Source organism: Plecotus auritus, assembly GCF_963455305.1.
Source record: "Plecotus auritus genome assembly, chromosome: 1".
Classification (NCBI taxonomy): Eukaryota; Metazoa; Chordata; class Mammalia; order Chiroptera; family Vespertilionidae; genus Plecotus; species Plecotus auritus.
Window position 1 is genome coordinate 153,910,554 of NC_137770.1, and position 18,054 is coordinate 153,928,607.

General features: G+C 39.4%; 2 protein-coding genes across 3 annotated transcripts in view; both read left to right on the plus strand.

Annotated features, from left to right (window-relative positions):
- The window catches only part of USP6NL (USP6 N-terminal like), a 188,990-nt gene that overhangs the window by 20,880 nt on the left and 150,056 nt on the right, over positions 1-18,054 (plus strand). The window lies entirely within an intron of this gene.
- LOC308248468 (large ribosomal subunit protein eL6-like) lies at positions 6,461-10,479 on the plus strand. Its single transcript, XM_080668526.1, has one exon. The coding sequence runs from the start codon at positions 9,558-9,560 to the stop codon at positions 10,446-10,448; it is 891 nt and encodes a 296-aa protein (XP_080524652.1). The 5' UTR covers positions 6,461-9,557; the 3' UTR covers positions 10,449-10,479.

The window sequence follows — 18,054 nt, forward strand, 5'->3', positions numbered from 1 at the left end:
AGGTGGTGATATTAGTTCGTGAAAACCTAGAGAGAAATGTCAAGTCTTTTAACTTAAAAAATACTTACATTTTTTAAATTTAATTAAATTTTGTTTTACTTTGTAATCTTCCTTTTAAATTTTTTTATTGATGAAGGTATTACATATTTGTCCTCATCCCTCCATTACCCCCTTAACTCCCCCCCGCACTCATGCCCTCACCCCCCTGTTGTTTGTGTCCATTGGTTAGGCTTATATGCATGCATACACGTCCTTTGGTTGATCTCTCCTCCTAACCCCCACCCTCCCCTACCTTCCCTCTGAGGTTTGACAGTCTGATCGATGCTTCTCTGTCTCTGGATCTGTTCAGTTTATGTTGTTCATTATCCTATATAATAAAAGGCTTATATGCAAATGGACCTAACGGCAGACCGACTGGTCGTTATGATGCGCACTGACCACCAGGGGGCAGACGCTCAACGCAGGAGCTGCCCCCTGGTGGTCAGTGCACTCCCACAAGGGCAGCACCACTCAGCCAGAAGCTGGGCTCATGGCTGGCGAGCACAGCGGTGGTGGCAGGAGCCTCTCCCACCTCCGTGGCAGCACTAAGGATGTCCGACTGATGGCTTAGGCCCGCTCCCCACAGGCCTAAGCCGTCAGTTGGACATCCCCCGAGGGCTCCTGGACTGCGAGAGGGTGCAGGCCTGGCTGAGGGACACCCCCCCCAGTGCAGGAATTTTGTGCACCAGGTCTCTAGTATTCCATAAATGAGTGAGATCATGTGATATTTATCTTTCTCTGACTGGCTTATTTCACTTAGCATAATGCTCTCCAGTTCCATCCATACTGTTGCAAATTGTAAGAATTCCTTCTTTTTTACCGCAGCATAGTATTCCATTGTGTAGATGTACCACAGTTTTTTAATCCACTCATCTGCTGATGGGCACTTAGGCTGTTTCCAAATCTTAGCTATTGTAAGTTGTGCTGCTGTGAACATAGGGGTGCATATATCCTTTCTGATTCATGTTTCTAGCTTCTTGGGATATATTCCTAGAAGTGTAATCTTAATGTTCTGTTAGTATCACTGTTCCATATGGTGACTTCTTTGAAGACAGGTGCCACGTGTCTTTACTTTCTGAGTCTCAGTGTCTAACAATGTCTTGTACACAGTTGCCCCTAAGAACTCAGAGCCCTGTTATTATATGTAAACTAGTGGCCCGGTGCACGAAATTCGTGCACATTAAAAAGGGATTAATTAGAGGACATAATTTATTACTATTTGCCCTTTCTCTATAATAGAAGTGTCAGAGATGAAAGAAAATTAGTAAAATGTATATGAAAACCTTCCTCCTGTCAGAGTCTGGGGCTCACCACGGTACCCAGAGTCAAGTCCCCACCCACGCACATGCTCCTCAAAATCGTGTGAGACCCAGACCAGCTGCCCCCCCCCCCCATTGGGCTAGATCCAGACCCGGCCAGTCCCACCCTTGTCAAGCCCCGCTGGGCAGGGGGCATAGCCTCAGGTCCCCTGGCCTGGTGCCAGGACGGGGGGGCATGGCTTGAGGTCCCCCAGCCCAGACCAGGGTGGGGGCGTGCCTTGAGGTCCCCCATCAAGACCCTCTGGGTGGGGGGCATGGCCTGAGGTCCCCCATCAAGCCCTGCCAGGTGGGGGGGGGGCGCAGCCACTGGTCCCCCGGCCCAGCACCGGGAGGGGGCGCAGCCTCAGGTCCCCCATCAAGCCTCACCGGCAGGGGAGCACAGCCTCAAGTCCCCTGTCAAGCGCCGCTGGGCAGGGGTGCAGCCTGAGTTCTCCCAACCCAGCACTGGGGTGCACCTTGAAGTCCCCCGTCAAGCCCTGCTGGGTGGGGGGCACTGCCTGAGGTCCCCTGTCAAGCCCAGCCAGGCTGGGGGTGCAGCCTCAGGTCCCCTGGCCCTGTGCTGGGGCGGGGGGCGCGATCTGAGGTCCCCTGGCCTGGTGCTGGGGTGGGGGGCGTGGCTTGAAGTCCCCGTCAAGCCCCACCTGGTGGGGGGTGTGGCCTGAGGTCCCCAGCCTGGTGCTGGGGTGGGGGGAGCAGCCTGAGGTCCCCTAGCCCAGCATCAGGACAGGAAGTGCACCTTGAGATCCCCATCAAGCCCTGCCGGGCAGGGGCCTGGCCTCAGGTCCTCTGGCCTGGCACTGGGGCGGGGGGTGCAGCCTGAAGTCCCCCAGCCTGATGCCAGGGTGGGGGGCGCGGCCTGAGGGTCCCTGTGAAGCCCCATGGGGGCAGGGGAGGGCATAGCCTCAGGTCCCTGCTGATTGCTCGTTAAGGCTCCTTGTGGGAACTTGGCCTTAGCTGTAGGTGCAGCCATCTTTGTGATGGAGAGATGGTCAATTAGCATATTCCCTCTTTATTAGATTAGATTACAATGGCAGTTTTTCATTTACAAGATTTTTTGGTTTGTTTGTTAATCCTCACCTGAGGATATTTTTCCATTGATTTTAGATAGAGTAGAAGGGAGGGAGGGGGATAGGGAGAGAGAAATATAGATGTGAGAGAGACATCAATTGGTTACCTCCAAACCCTGGCCAGGGCCAGGAATTGGTGATTTAACCTGTAACCCAGGTACGTGCCCTTGATTGGGAATTGAATTGAACCTGAGACCCTTTGGTGCATGGGACTGAGGCCATAACAAATGTCCCACACTGTCCAGGGCTGTAAGATTTTTTTATTGTTTTTTGTTGTTGTTGTTGTTGTTGTTGTTGTTATATCCACTAGTTGTTTTCCCACCTCTTCTTTTTTTTTTTTTTTTAATTTTCTGGTTCTTTTTTATTCCTTTATCGCATTGTGAGTCTTTTACATGTTTATTTTAAAGTCTTTTTTTTAGATCACTGGATTATTTTTAAATCTTTTGTCCAGTGAATTTATGTTGTGGTTGTTGATATTGTTGGAGTTTTCTTTATGTTCTGTAGTTTTTCAGGCACATTCTGATGAGAATTCTTTTTCTTTCCCTTTTGTTTCTCTCGCTCCCTCTATCTCTTTTTGTGATTTTTCCCTGCTGGTCTAGCAGATTTATAGTTGCCTCTTGTCTGGCTTCGGTATACCCAGATCAGAATCTGGTCTTGTGTTAGTGGATCCGAGCCCTGGCCCATAGTGACGTTGAGGATATCACAGAGTTAGTCACTGAGTCAGCTGGCATTATGTCAGCAGCATCCCTAGCTGTAGCCTCAGTGAAGTTAGCAGAAGTCTTTTTTCAGTCTGGTTTCATAATCAAGAAGTGGCACCCTGTCTCTGGTTTTAACCTAAGAGCTTGGCTACTACCCTGCTTTACATGGAATCCTTGTATTTACGATTACCCTATAGAATCAACTTCCTGTTGATTTTCCTGCTTTGGGGCCCAGAGCCCAGAAGGCCTCCTGGCTTCAGCTTGGCTCACACTTTGTGTTCCTGTTAGAGTTTTGATCCATAGAGATGTTTAACATGTTTTGGGATGTAGGTATGTTGGTTATTTGCTTTTATATTTTATCTGGAATTTTTCTGTTTGTTGCAAAGACAGGGGAGCCACAAAGAATGATCAATGCCATTGGTATTAAAATAAGCCCCAAAGCCCTGGCCGGTGTGGCTCAGTGGTCAAAGCGTCTAACTGAGAACTGAAGGGTTTTGGGTTTGATTCCTAGTCAAGGGCATGTACCTGGGTTTTGGGTTCGCTCCCACCCCCTGGTTGGGACGTTTGCTGGAGGCAACCAGTCGATGTGTCTCCCTCGCATCGATGTTTCTCTCTGTCCCTCTTCTCCCTCCCCCCTTTACACTCTTCCTGAAAACTATTGGAAGAAATATATTCTCTGGTGATGATTAACAAATCAGCAAAAAAAGCCCAAAGTCCTCCCTTCACATTTAAGATTTTTTTTCCCCACATTTAAGATTACAAGATAAAAAAAAATCAGTTTCTGCTTAGTCCCTAGTTCCTAGAGTTCCTCTCTGTCATCCTTGTACCACTCTGCTGGTTAGGTGAGCCCCATTGCACTTCCTCTCCATGGCACTCTGCTTGCCTCATTCTGGTACCTATCATACTGTATTAAAATCACCTGCTTATTCATTCTTATCTATAAATTCTTGAGGGCACAATTTTATTCCTAGTGCTAAACACTATTTCTGGCTCTTAATGATGTTCAATAAATAGTGCATAGATTTGGGTGTTTCTAACTAATGTCCTTAGTATGTGGTAGTTATTCCACATATTTTAAGGTGAAATTTGAGCTATTGCCCTGAAGAGACAGAGACAGAGATAGAGGGAGACAGAGAGGGAGAGAGAGAGAAAGAGAGAGAGAGGAGTGTGACAGGATGAAGCATTCCAAGTAGGGGGAGCAGTGTGAGAGATATATGAAGGTTTGACTACTGGTAGTTGTTACCAAGTAGTTGAACATTCTGGAGATTAGAGATAGGAAAGGCCAGGCCACATACATTCCAGGAAGTTTGGAATTTATCTTGCAGGACTTAAGGAACTATTTAAGGATTTCAATCAGGAAAACACTTAAAGGTTTCATTCTGGAAAAATTACTCTGACAAGTAGACATTTTTGTTAGATGTAAACTAAAAAGATCAGTTATAAGCAGTTTTTGCCTTTTCTAGCTTTGTTGTTAGTTTTCAGCTCTTTTCAGTCTCCCTTTGAAATAGACTTTGAGTTCTCTTTATTGTTCTTGCCAAGTTGCTGATTTTGTCTAGTGATATAAGTCATCCTTGAGTGGACCATTCACGGTGAGGGGATGTTGTGGTGGTTACGTTATGCTGCAGTTTCCAGGGAGTGGGAACTGAATTTATCAGGAACTGTTTTTGAAAAAGAAATATTGGAGAAGCTAATTTACATTCCCACCAACAGTTTATGAGGGTTTCCTTTTTCGCCATATCCTCTCCAATCCTTGTTATTTCTTGTCTCTTTGATAATAGCCGTTCAAACCGGTGTGAGGTGATATTTCATTGTGGTTTTGTTTTAATTTACCTGAAGTTATTGATATTGAACACCTTATGTGCCTTTGGCCATCTGTATATCTTCTTTGAAAAAATGTCTGTTAAGATCCTCTAACCATTTTTTAATTGAAAAAATTTTTGTTTGCTATTGGTTGTATGAGTTCCTTAGATATTTTGAATATTAACTTCTTATTGGATTTATGATTTGCAAATATTTTCTCCCATTTGTTGATGGTTTCCTTTGCTATATAGAGCTTTTTAGTTTGATGTAGTCCCATTCTGAAGCTGAATATTTGTTTTGTGAAAATGTATTATATGATGCTAGTATGATGTGGTCATTTCATTGTGAATTGTTAACTTTATTATAATCTACAAAAGGCCTTTTGATTTTCATTCTTTAAGTTCTTGTTTTTCTGTATTTGCATATTTTGCAATGCTTACCATTTATCAGAAATATTCAGAATTCTGTTTTACTAGGTGGTGCTAAAGATGAAATGATGTATTTAAAGCATGGCTGTAATTAGAAGTGGACCTCTTAGTTCTTTAATGGAGAAAACAACAAGAGTACTTAATGTAATGCCAGACCATATCTAGGTGATCATTTTGGTGGAATATGTTTTTAAAAAGCCCCCAAAAAAGCACCAAAAACCAAAAATGATTATTTAGGTTACTACTTAATTTTCTTTTCCCAAGTTTTAAGTTAAAAGAAAGTAAGGCCTATTTGTCTATTTTAAAATTTTAATCTTCAAGGAAGTTTTGTTCTGTAACTAATTACATGACATGTTTCCTAAGAGAGCCTTTCTGGTTGTTAATTCTCTTCTTACTGGGCACTTCAGGAGGAAATCTGTTGGTGTTTGATCCTGCCCTTTGGCCTAAATAATGGAGTGAGTGTTTTGAGGTCACTTCTGAGTATGAAATGTTTCTCATTGATCTGAGGAAAATGTAATGGCAGTGGATAATTTGGAATGCAATGTATTTTTAGCTTCCCAATAGAGGAGAAATAAATATCTTCATCCACTGTAGTAGTAGACTAAAAGTTCATACTGAAGTGAAGAACAATTTGTTTTAATATTTGCTATAGCACTCAATGTTGTAAATAATTGAGTAGATTGCTAAATCCTTTAATGGTGGTTGAAGGATTCTTCTGCGTCTTCCTAAATAAAAAAATCTCCCAACAAGTTACATAACATTTTCCCTAAGTATGGGCTAAAACTTCTGTCTAGGACGATAGTATATATATGTATATATTCTGTTTTATTGAATAACTTTGTACCTCAGAAGTTGGCAGAAATTAAAGAAAATTTAAGTTGAATTAATTGTGTTTTAAATACTAGTGTATCTGCATTTAACAGAATCTTTAAAGAAACCCCCCTGTGAATTATAACAAGTATCCATTTGTTAGGACGCATCTATGTTTGATAAATTTAGATTTTGGAATATAAAGTTTTAAATGTCAACCATTCTTAAAATGGATATATAATCAGTGATTCTTAATGGGGGAGGTGAATTTGGAAATGTATGCAGACTTTTTGGTTGTCATAGTTATTGGGGGAGCCCATTGCTTTTTTGTGGGCAGGGGCCAGGAGAGTGCATAACAGTCTCTGTTGAGAAACACCGTGTATAGCCTATCAGAATCATGGCAGCAATAAAATGTGGGTAAGGTGATAAAGAATGTCAGCAAAAATGTCTTCTCAGAAAATTTACTAGTTCAATTTTCATTGTGTTAATATTGATAATTTAAAATAGAATATACTTTATTTTTAGCTAGTTTATCTTCTTTTTGACCACTTACTGCAGAAAAGTGAATAATTCTTAGTTTGATACTATGGGGAATTAAATGTGAATTTAATGAAGCATTTCTTATAGAGTATATTCAGTTATAGTTCTTGTTAGGAGATGATTTGCATTATTTTACATATTTTGTTTCATATTTTTCAAAATGACAAGAAAAGTTGTAAAAATAGTACCCAAAATTATTTCCCATATGCATTTTACCCTGATTTACCAATTGTTTGTATTTTGTCCATTTAATTTTCTCCTCCTCTCCTCTCCCCTCCCCTCTCCCTTGCATACACACATACACCCCTACTCATATCTATATATCTATATCTATATATGAAATTGATTTGCAATTAAACAAAACAATTTCTGTGAAAATCTAGTTTCTTTTTATTAAAAGTCATTTAAATTCTTTGTACAAATGTAAATTACTGTAGAATTATAATTTCAGTAAAATTACTTTTGCTAGCTATGTCTTAAAATTTCAAACTATTTACCTAATATTATTATGCTATTATTCAAAAGCCACATTATTTATGTAGCTTATTTGTAGGCCTGTCATTAACATTTTTCTTTTAGATCTACAATATATTGCATAATATAAACTTGGAATATAAATTAACATTAATTAAAATTTTTAGTATAACATGAACCGTGAACCACTTTATTATAGTTTTAAGATACACTATTCTTATTGGGAACATTTAAAAATTCCATTTTGAGGGAAGAAGTTGTCCAGTGGCAATCTTCTTCAAGTTCCTGGAGTCCCAGAGATCTGGGTTAGCTTTGCTGCTAACTTGCCATGTTATGTATGTGGCTTGACTTCTTTAACATGTCCCCCTTATGTTCTAACAAATGCAAAGTAAGGTAGAATATGTTTTCTTAACTATAATTTAAAAGAAATTTGAGCACTAGCCGGTTTGGCTCAGTGGATAGTGTCAGTCTGTGGACTGAAGGGTTCCGGATTGATTGTGGGCTCGATCCCAAGTAGGGGGTGAGTAGGAGGCCGCCAATCGATGATTCTCTCTCATCATTGATGTTTCTATCTCTCCCTTCCTCTCTGAAATCAATAAAAATATATTAAAAAAAAGAAATTTGAAAAAACAAACATGTATTAAGTTTTTATGTAAACTTAACATTAGTTGGTCTTGTGTATTTTCCTTAGGCAATAATTTTCTATTATTTATATGATATATAGATGTAGATGAAGTGCAATGTGTTCTATATTAGGAAACTAGGAACTAGGTATTATTTATATTGGAAGAACACTGCAAATTTGTTACTTATGATAATTATGGCACAACAAAATTTGAATTTGATTTTCAAATGTGCTTAAATTTATTTTAACTATAGTAACACAAGTTTCTATGCTAAATGATTGATTTGGACTGTTAAGATGTCTTTCGTTGGCATGCTTTATTATCAGAAATCTTGTTTCTGGTGGTAGAAGCAACCTAAAAGCTATATAAAAGAGGGTTTCCTTACTTCTAACTAAGGGGAAACTTCATTGCTATTAGAGTCTCTCCTTTGGGTAAGGAAAGATGCTGTCTTTGTCCGGACATGGAAGCAGTGGGGCCATTGTGATTTTTTAAGAAAATCAACCGTAGACCTTTTATAGGAATTTTGTACCTATATTCTATAGTTATACGTACCTGTATGTATGTATGGGGAACTTTGCCCAGGAAGAAAAACCCAACCCAACTTTCTATATACTCAAACTCAGTTTGTTAAAATGAACTTGTATCGAAATGCTTCCTCACTAAAAGTATCTCTGCACTTAAGAAGGCTACTTAAAATGTTTTATTTATGTTATGAAAGTAGAGTCATTACTCTATTTTCCTTAAAATGTGATGTAAAAAGTGTTAGTCATCAGAGCTTTCAGTTTTACTGGAAAATATCTATATGCTTTTCAGGCTCAGTGCTGAGCTGCATTCTGATGGAAAAAACAATACTGTAGTTTTTCTTAAGTCATTTTTTTTCTTTGATTAATGTGTATCTGCTCAGCAGGTAAAATTATAACTCTGATATGAAATTCTATCTGTTCTCCCCAACCAGTCCAATTTTATTCTTTCAGTAGGATCAGTTCTTTATTTTATTTTTAAATTTCTAAATATGTATTTTGAAAACATACATATTTTTTATTTTGGGACCATTTGAGCCTAGGTTGCATTTACCATACTCCTCTCTATTTTGTATTTCAGTGTGTAGTTCTAAAGAACAGGATATGCTCTTACATAACTACAGTAAAACTATTAAATAGATAAGTTATGATTATCTAGTCTATAGTCCTTTTCCCACTGTTGAGTTTCCCCAGTAATGTCTTTTGGTCTGGCCAGTGTCGCTCAGTAGTTGAGCATGGACCTATGAACCAGGAGGTCACAGTTTGATTCCCGGTCAGGGCACATACCTGGGTTTTGGGCTTGATCCCCAGAAGGGAGTGTGCAGGAGGCAGCCAATCAATGATTCTCTCTCATCATTAATGTTTCTATCTCTCTCTCACTCTCCCTTGTTCTCTGAAATCAATAGAAATATATATTTTTACAACTAATGTCCTTTAGAGCAGTTTTGCCCCTCAGGACAGGATCCAGCTGAGTGATGTTCACACATTGCATTTACTTGTCAAGGTTATTCAGTCTCCTCTAATCTGGAACAGTTACTCAGAGTTTTTGTTGTTGTTGTTGTTTGCTTGCTTTTTATCTTTTGTGATGTGTTTTTTAAGAATGCAAACTAGTTCTTTTATAGATCAGGTTAGGATCCTCTAATGAGGTCTGTCCTACTGTGTGTGATTTGTTTGGGGGAGCATACCTTCAGGAAGTTCATCTGGAAAAGAAAGGAAGCTCTTTCCCATCTTGCAAGATGGCGGGTGAAAAGAAAACTGAGAAGCCGGATACTAAAGAGGAGAAGCATGATACTGAGGAGGAGAAGAAGCCGGATACTAAGGAGAAGAAACCTGAAGCCAAGAAGAAGGCTGATTCCGGCGGCAAGGTTAAGGCGCCTAAGAAGGCGAAGCCCCACTGCAGCCGAAACCCCGTCCTTGTCAGAGGAATGGGCAGATATTTCCTGTCGGCTATGTATTCGAGAAAGGCCATGTACAAGAGGAAGTATTCGGCCCCTAAATCCAGGATTGAAAAGAAAAAGGAGAAAGTTCTTGCTACTTTCATAAAACCAGTTGGTGGCGACAAGAATGGTGGTACCCGAGTGGTTAAACTCCGCAAAATGCCTAGATATTATCCTACTGAAGATGTGCCTCGAAAGCTGTTGAGCCATAGCAAGAAACCCTTCAGTCAGCATGTGAGGAGATTGCGGGCCAGCATCACTCCTGGGACCATTCTGATCGTCCTCACTGGGCGCCACAGAGGCAAGAGGGTGGTTTTCCTGAAGCAGCTGAGCAGTGGCTTGCTACTTGTGACTGGACCTCTGTCCCTCAATCGAGTTCCTCTTCGTAGAACACACCAGAAATTTGCCATCGCCACCTCCACCAAAATTGATATCAGTGGTGTGAAAATCCCCAAACATCTCACTGATGCTTACTTCAAGAAGAAGCTGCACAAGCCCAGACACCAAGAGGGTGAGATCTTCGACGCAGAGAAAGAGAAATACAAGATTACAGAACAGCGCAAGGTTGACCAGAAAGCTGTGGACTCTCAAATTCTGCCAAAAATCAAAGCTGTTCCTCAGCTCCAGGGTTACCTCCGCTCTCTGTTCGCTCTCACCAATAGGCTTTATCCTCACAAACTGGTGTTCTGAATTTCTTATAAGAACCCAATTAAATAACTGATATGTTAAAAAAAAAAAAAAGAAAAGAAAGGAAGACTACATAGTAATCTCTAGATTTCCTTCCCATTAGTTCTTTAACAGAAAAACTTCCCACTTCTTCTTGAATTGAAATAAGATTAAAATCTCTTACATAAGAACAGTATTTATTGTTCGGCTTTGCTAGTTTTTGTTTTGCTTTTATTGCAAAAGCTTGAGAAAAAATGCCAATGAAATCTAGAATATGAGATGGCTTAGAAAGGAGAAATTTGGCTTTTTTCAAGAGAAATTTCTTTTTGCATGATTCCTGTTTTGAATTATTTTGACAAAAATCTCAAATGTTGATGAACAAATACTATGAAGGTATAAGGTCTATATATGCAGATCTTCATATGTAAATTGAGATTGCTTCACTAAAGATTAGCCTTTCTCGTTACCTGGTGCCTCTTTGTCTTTGTTCTAGTAAATTTTCTTTAGCTAAAAAATAGAAAAAGAACATATCAAGATTTTGATTATCATTAGGTTTTAGAAATTTATGGGTTATATTATATTTTAACTAGAGGCCCAGTGCATGAAATTTGTGCACTTGGGGCGGGGGGCATCAGCCCGGCCTGCACCCTCTCACAGTCTGGGAGCTTTTGGGGGATGTCCAACTGACGGCTTAGGCCCACCCCCCCCTGGAATGTCAGTCAGACATTCTTTTTTTTTTTTTTTTTTAATATATTTTATTGATATTTTACAGAGAGGAAAGGAGAGTGATAGAGAGCTAGAAACATCGATGAGAGGGAAACATCGATCAGCTGCCTCCTGCACACCTCCCACTGGGGACAGTCAGACATTCTTAGTGCTGCTGCGAAGGCGGGAGAGGCTCCCGCCACCGCCACTGCGCTCACCAGCCGTGAGCCCGGCTTCTGGTTGAGTGGCACTCCCCTGTGGGAGCGCACTGACCACCAGGGGGCAGATCCTACATTGAGGGTCTGCCCCCTGGTGGTCAGTGCACATCATAGCAACCGGTCGGTCTGCTGTTTGGTTGATTTGCATATTAGCCTTTTATTATATAGGATGTAAAACGTCAGGATACTTACCATCCATAGTTATGTCTCTTAAAAGTTTAATAATTGCAAGGTGTATTGAAAGCTAGAAAATTGATTTGGAATATTATGCAAAGTATAAGAGATTGAAATATTGTTTTATAGACAAGTCTGAGACACATGATGCTATAAATTAATTTCCTAAAATGTTTTAAGAGTGATATTTGAGTCTGATTTTAAAACATTTAAAGAAAGAGATTATATGATTTTGAATAAATAATTTTTTAAATCCTCACCTGATGATATGTTTCTATTGATTTTAGAGAGAGAGGAAGGGTGGGGGGAGGAAAAGAGGAAGGAAAAGAGAGAGAAATCATTGATGTGAGAAACATTGAACAGTTGTCTCCTGCCTGTGCCCCAACAGGGGACCTCACCCGCAACTTAGTGCCCTGACCAGGAATCCAACCCGCAATCTTTTTGGTTCCTGGGACAACGCTCCAACCAACTGAGCCACCCAGCAGGGGCTGATTTTATTTTTGCACAAACAGATACTTTATGAGCACCTCCATGTATACTTCTGCTGTGCTGGTCTTTGGGGATATAGATAAAAACAAGATAGACATGGTCCTTGGCCTCATATAGAACATACTACTATTGGGAAATATTAATACTGCACAAGTAGCACAGTATTAGTAAAACAAAAAGGGAAATGCAGGGTTTTCAGGGAGCAAGGGAGCTGATCTGCAGAGAAAGGGCAGGAAGGACCACCATTAGGAAATCATTTCAGCTGAGTCCTGGCTAAGTGAAGAAGAAGAGGGAGAGGGTTCTACGCAGGGGAATAACATGTGTGAAGACCTGGAGTTAAGAGGTTGAGATTAAGATGAAGAAATTAAGGAAAATTCAGCATTGATTGAGAAATAGGTGGTTGGAGGAGATTAAGTTTATAATTTTGGTTTAGTTAAACACTCCACTGTTTTCTCCATTTTATACATAATTTTACCCAACTCATCTAAACTAATCTAGTCTCTTCATCTTTCCCAAACTCCTTCTATTGTTGTTTTAAAAGTATAACCATAATTTTAAAATAAGCACACTTTGATATTGGGGGGAAAAAGTCATTGTAACCCCACTATATTAAAGCAACCATTTGCTTTTTTTGCATATGACCCTCTGGTATCGCTCCAATAGTATATATTTTATATAATTGAATTCATAGTGCATATGCAATTTTATATTTATAACATTGAATTGTGCTTAGACAATTATATTTCTTTTTTTCATAATTAGAATGCATAATTATTATATTACTTAAAGGTAATGATGCATCATTTCCCTATATTTTGGTTATTTGGGATGGTTAAATTTTTTAAAAATTATTAAAATATATTTTTATTGATTTCAGAGAGGAAGAGAGAGGGAGAGAGAAAGATAGAAACCTGAGTATGTGCTTTGACCAGGAATCGAACCTTGACCTCCTGGTTCATAGCTCAAAGCTCAACTACTGAGCAATGCTGGTTGGGCTAGGGTGGTTCAATTAAAAAAAATACTTGCAGAATGAATATCACTGGTGAATTTGCTCTTTTTCTTTTTATTATTTATTAATGGATGAGAAAGAGAGAGGGAGGGAGGGAGGGAGGGGGAGAGAGAGAGAGAGAGAGAGAGAGAGAGAGAGAGAGAGAGAGAGAGACATCGATTTGTTGTTCCACTTATTTATGCGTTCATTGGTGATTCTTGTATGTGCCCTGACCGGGAATCAAACCCACAACCTTGGCAGAATCCTCTTACCAACTGAGTTCCCTGGCCAGGGCTGTCCTTTAAAAAAACAATAACAAAAAACACAAACAAAACCAGAATTAATTCCTCAGGATAGGTTTATAGTATGAAAATGTTTTTGCCTATCTTTCTTAAAAGAGGTTGGAGAGGGTATGAGCATGGGTCCTAGAAGCAATCCCACTCAGATACTGAGGGACAGTTGGGTTAACTTTTGGGGGAATAAAAAATTATTTGCAGATTTTCAACTGCCTGAGGATCGACTCCCCTAACCTCCCACGTTAAGGTCAACTGTACTATGTATGGCCTTTAATTCACACTAATTTTTCATTTAAGGGTATATTCTCCTGTCATCCTATACTTACTTGGAGGAGTCACCTCAATTGTAATTCATTAATTAATTTTGTATGTGTTTAATGCCAGTTTCTCATGGTAGAATGGAAGGAGGTTGATCACCCTTGTTATAACCTTCAACTGGCATTGTACCTATTAGGTACCTACTAAGCATTGTACATACTAAGTGCTTAATACATTTTGAATGGATGAACCTGATTTCATTGCCTTATCATATTTATGTAATCAATACACTAAGAATTTCTAGATACTGTAAAGATGCATTGGGATAATATATTTTTATTTCCTATGTTTGTGAAGCATATTTTGCACATATTTATAACAGTTTCCACTGAGCTGCAGAGTTGAGAGGTTTCTTGCTTGTTTTTTCTAAGCAAAATGAATTGCCTTTTGGTAAAGTATTTTTTTAAAACTGGTTTTGAAAGAACTGCTAACTTAATTACATCAATACAAGTACTTTTGTTCATAAACACTAACATCTAATATACTTTGAGATTACGTGAAAGAAGGATAATGTCATCCATAAACACATACTCGGTGGTTCTTTCCACATCCTACAATTTCAGGACATTTAACCTTCATATCTTCTGTGTTTGGTTTTAGTTTTTTCCTATGAAAAAAATTCTATGAGGGTAGTTGATTACCTTTTGACAGTGTTAACTTTTAAATACCCACTATGAATTATTAGGAATTTCTGTACAGGCAGCTGAAAATTATTGGAACAGAAAATAGTATAGCTTTTAGGTAGAAAGAATGTATAACATTTTTTAGTAACAAACGTATGATGTATTTTATATTGAAGAGTTTGTAGAGATTGATTTTCAAAATTTCACAAAAAAGTGGTTATATCCCACCCTTACAATTTAAGAAGAATGACAAAGAAATTAAGTATATTAACTGACTTATTAACCCAAGAGGAGACCAGTCAGAAAGAAGTGAGTTTATAGTTTAATATTCAGTAATCTTTTCTATTTTCAGGCCAGCTGACATCTGGGATATTTACAGATTATTTTTGTCACAAGAAGTGTGGCCTCTCACATTTTTTTCTTCTCATTTATCTACATGTCTTGAAAAAAGATGACAGCAGTTTTATTCTGAAACATATTTCCAGGAAGTCCAAACAAGTTTTCTGAAAAGTGGTTAGAAAAAATTAAATTGATGCCAAGAATGAGAAGATGTTGGGATGTTATTCATATGATCAAAAAGTTTTTGTAGATGCAGAGCACAATGCAAGAACCCTTGTCTGTGTTGATTGTATAAAACAGATGATGATGAAATATTTTAAAATGTGAAAAATGCATACACTTCCAAAAGAGTATGCATAATAATACTCGATTTAAAAAAAATCAACAACAAAGTACATGGATAAGTCTAAAAGGTTGTTAGAGCCTAAGAGAAATTTTTATTTTCTTTTGAATAAGGGACAATTGAGTTAACTTTGGGGGAAACAAAAGTTGATATATTTTTGGATACTTATTTTCTATAGTAAACATGCATTATTTTGTAATAAGGAAAACTATTAAAGATATATATTGACAAAAAGAAAAAATACACTTTTTAGATTAGTTTGTATTTCTTTAAGATTCTAGGAAGTTAAGAGTTGGATTGAATTATCTATAACATTTTTTGTTACGAATGGTAGTATGATTTTCCTTTAAAATAATACTGATTCTCTTGGCCTTTACACTTAGGGCTAAACAGGATGCTCCAGTGAACTTGTTCATGGTTTTATTAAATGATTGAGAGAAAGAATACAAATGAGATTAAATTCAATCTAGTTCTTTCTTCCTCTTTTTTTCTCCCCTTCCTTCCTCCCCCTCCTTTCCCCCACCTCCCTCCCTCCCTCCCTCCCTCCTTCCCTCCCTTTTTCTTTTTTGGAGCATGAGTAATGGTGGGAAAAGATTTTCTTTTTTAACCTAGTTGATTTTCTTCCTTTACCTAGCTGTTTGTTCATATAAGTCCTGTTATTGATCCCTTTTCATCTGAAAGAAGTTCTTTCTGCTTTCTATTTTCATTTGGAGAAAGGAGAATGGCCTAAGTTGGAAGGCACAAATAGGTGGACAATAGGGAATGCTTATATTCCTGGCCTATTGCATTTCTGTCTTTGTTGTCTCATTCCTTTTCTCTTATATATATTCTCCCTTGTGTTCTACTTTGGGAATGCTGAGTTTGGAAGTGATAGGGACAAAAAGTAAGTCAGCAGTTTTGGGGTTAGCCAAAAGTTAGTGGTTTTCGGGTGGCCATGTATAATAAAAATACAAATGTAGGAAACAAGATTAAATTAAGAATTATCTGTTTAAAAAAGAATTAGATCCCAAGTATTGTCAGCATCTGTGAATCCCTTCCACTTCAGGAAATACTCCACTTTCCCATTCACCATACATCAGGCCAATACTTTTTCACTACAAATTCTTCAGGTTCTGCCTCTTCTACTTTTTTACTTTTTCCATTCTGTTTCCCATATTTGCAATGTAGTTTTATTGGAGGCCATTTTTTATTGCAGACTTGAAGAGTTATTATTAACCACCTCCATGCAGCTCCTGGTCCTGTGTCTCCGGTGTCTCCCTCATGTGTTTTAATTAGGCAAGCAATCCTATCTAATAAAGAGGGAATATGCTAATTGACCATCACTCCATCACAAAGATGGATGCGCCCACAGCTGAGGCCAAGTTCCCATAAGGAGCCTTAACGAGCATTCAGCAGGGACCTGAGGCTATGCCCTCCCCCGGCCCTTTGGGGCTTGACAGGGGACCTCAGACTGCACCCCCCACCCGGCAGGTCTTGACAGGGGACCTCAAGGTGTGCTTCCCATCCTGGTGCTGGGCTAGGGGACCTCAGGCTGATCCCCCCGTCCCAGCGCCAGGCCTGGGGACCTCAGGCCATGCCCCCCATCAGATGGGGCTTGACAGGGGACTTCAGGCCATGCCCCCCACCCTGGCACCAGGCCGGAGGACATGAGGCTGCACCCCCCCACCTGGCTGGGCTTGACAGGGGATCTCAGGCCATGCCCCCCACCCAGCGGGGCTTAACAGGGGATCTCAGGCTGTGTCCCCCACCTGGTGGTGCTTGATGGAGGACCTCAAGGCATGCCCTCCCGCCCCGGTCTGGGCTGGGGGACCTCAGGACATGCCCCCCTTCCTGGCACTGGGCCAGGGGACCTGAGGCTATGCCCCCTGCTCGACTAGGCTTGACAAAGGTGGGACTGGCCAGATCTGGATCTAGCCCAATGTGGGGGAGGGCTGGCCAGGTCTGGGTCTCACGCGATTTCGAGGTGCATGTGGGTGGGCGGGGACTTGACTCTGGGTCTCGTGGTGTGCCCCAGACTCTGACAGGAGGAAGGTTTTCATATACATTTTACTAATTTTCTTTCATCTCTGACACTTCTATTATAGAGAAAGGGCAAATAGCAATATTAAATTATTTCCTCTAATTAATCCCCTTTTAATGTGCACGAATGATATTGTAATGGTAGGTACATGTCCATTATATATTTGTCAAAACCCATAGAATGTACAGCACAGAGAATAAAACCTAATGTAAACTATGGGCTTCATTTTTTCTTTGTGCACCCATATGTGTGTGTTTGTGTGTGTGTAAATGGCAATGTATCAATATTGGTTCATCAACTGCAGTAAATGTACCACACTAATGCATGATGCTAGTAATAGGGGAACCTGGGAAGGTAGAGAGTATTATGAGGGAGTATAAGGGAACACTTGGTAATGTAATCTTGACCTGCATGTTTTCTCTTTACTCCAACTCATTCCTTACATGTAAGCTCAGCCCCAGTATTTGGGTTACTGGTTCAACAGAGCCTGGAAAAACAATAGCTTTGTAGTAAACAGAATGTTACCCAACTGTATATTGTTTACTTTATTGTAAATATTGGTAATCAGTGTTCAATAAATAGTTTTATATTTTTTAAAAAGAATTAGATCACAGCAATTTGCAGGCAGCTCATTGCAAGGGCAACTATAACATTTTTTTAATCCACCAAGCCATGTTGGATCTCTTGTATATATAGGCAATTCATATTTTTGTTTTAAGCAACCCTCTCCAGTTAAACTCTGTATTTTTTTTTATTTATCTTTTATTATTTCAGATAAAGTCTGAAGAGTAGGATATAGATTAAATATATATTATAGAATTCCTTTGTTATTTTTTAAAGACTTTGTTGAGAACAGTTTTAGGTTTATAGAAAAATGGAGTGAAAAGTACCAAGTGTTCCCTTATACTCCCTCATAATACTCTCTACCTTCCCAGGTTCCCCTATTACTAGCATCATGCATTAGTTTGGTACATTTACTGCAGTTGATGAACCAGTATTGATACATTACTCCTTCACTGAAGTCCATAGTTTACATTAGGTTTTATTCTCTGTGCTGTACATTTTATGGGTTTTGACAAATATATAATGGACATGTACCTACCATTACAAAATCATA

Coding starts and splice junctions, on each gene's coding strand:
- LOC308248468 (XM_080668526.1), top strand. CDS start 9,558: ATGGCGGGTGAAAAGAAAACTGAGAAGCCGGATACTAAAGAGGAGAAG.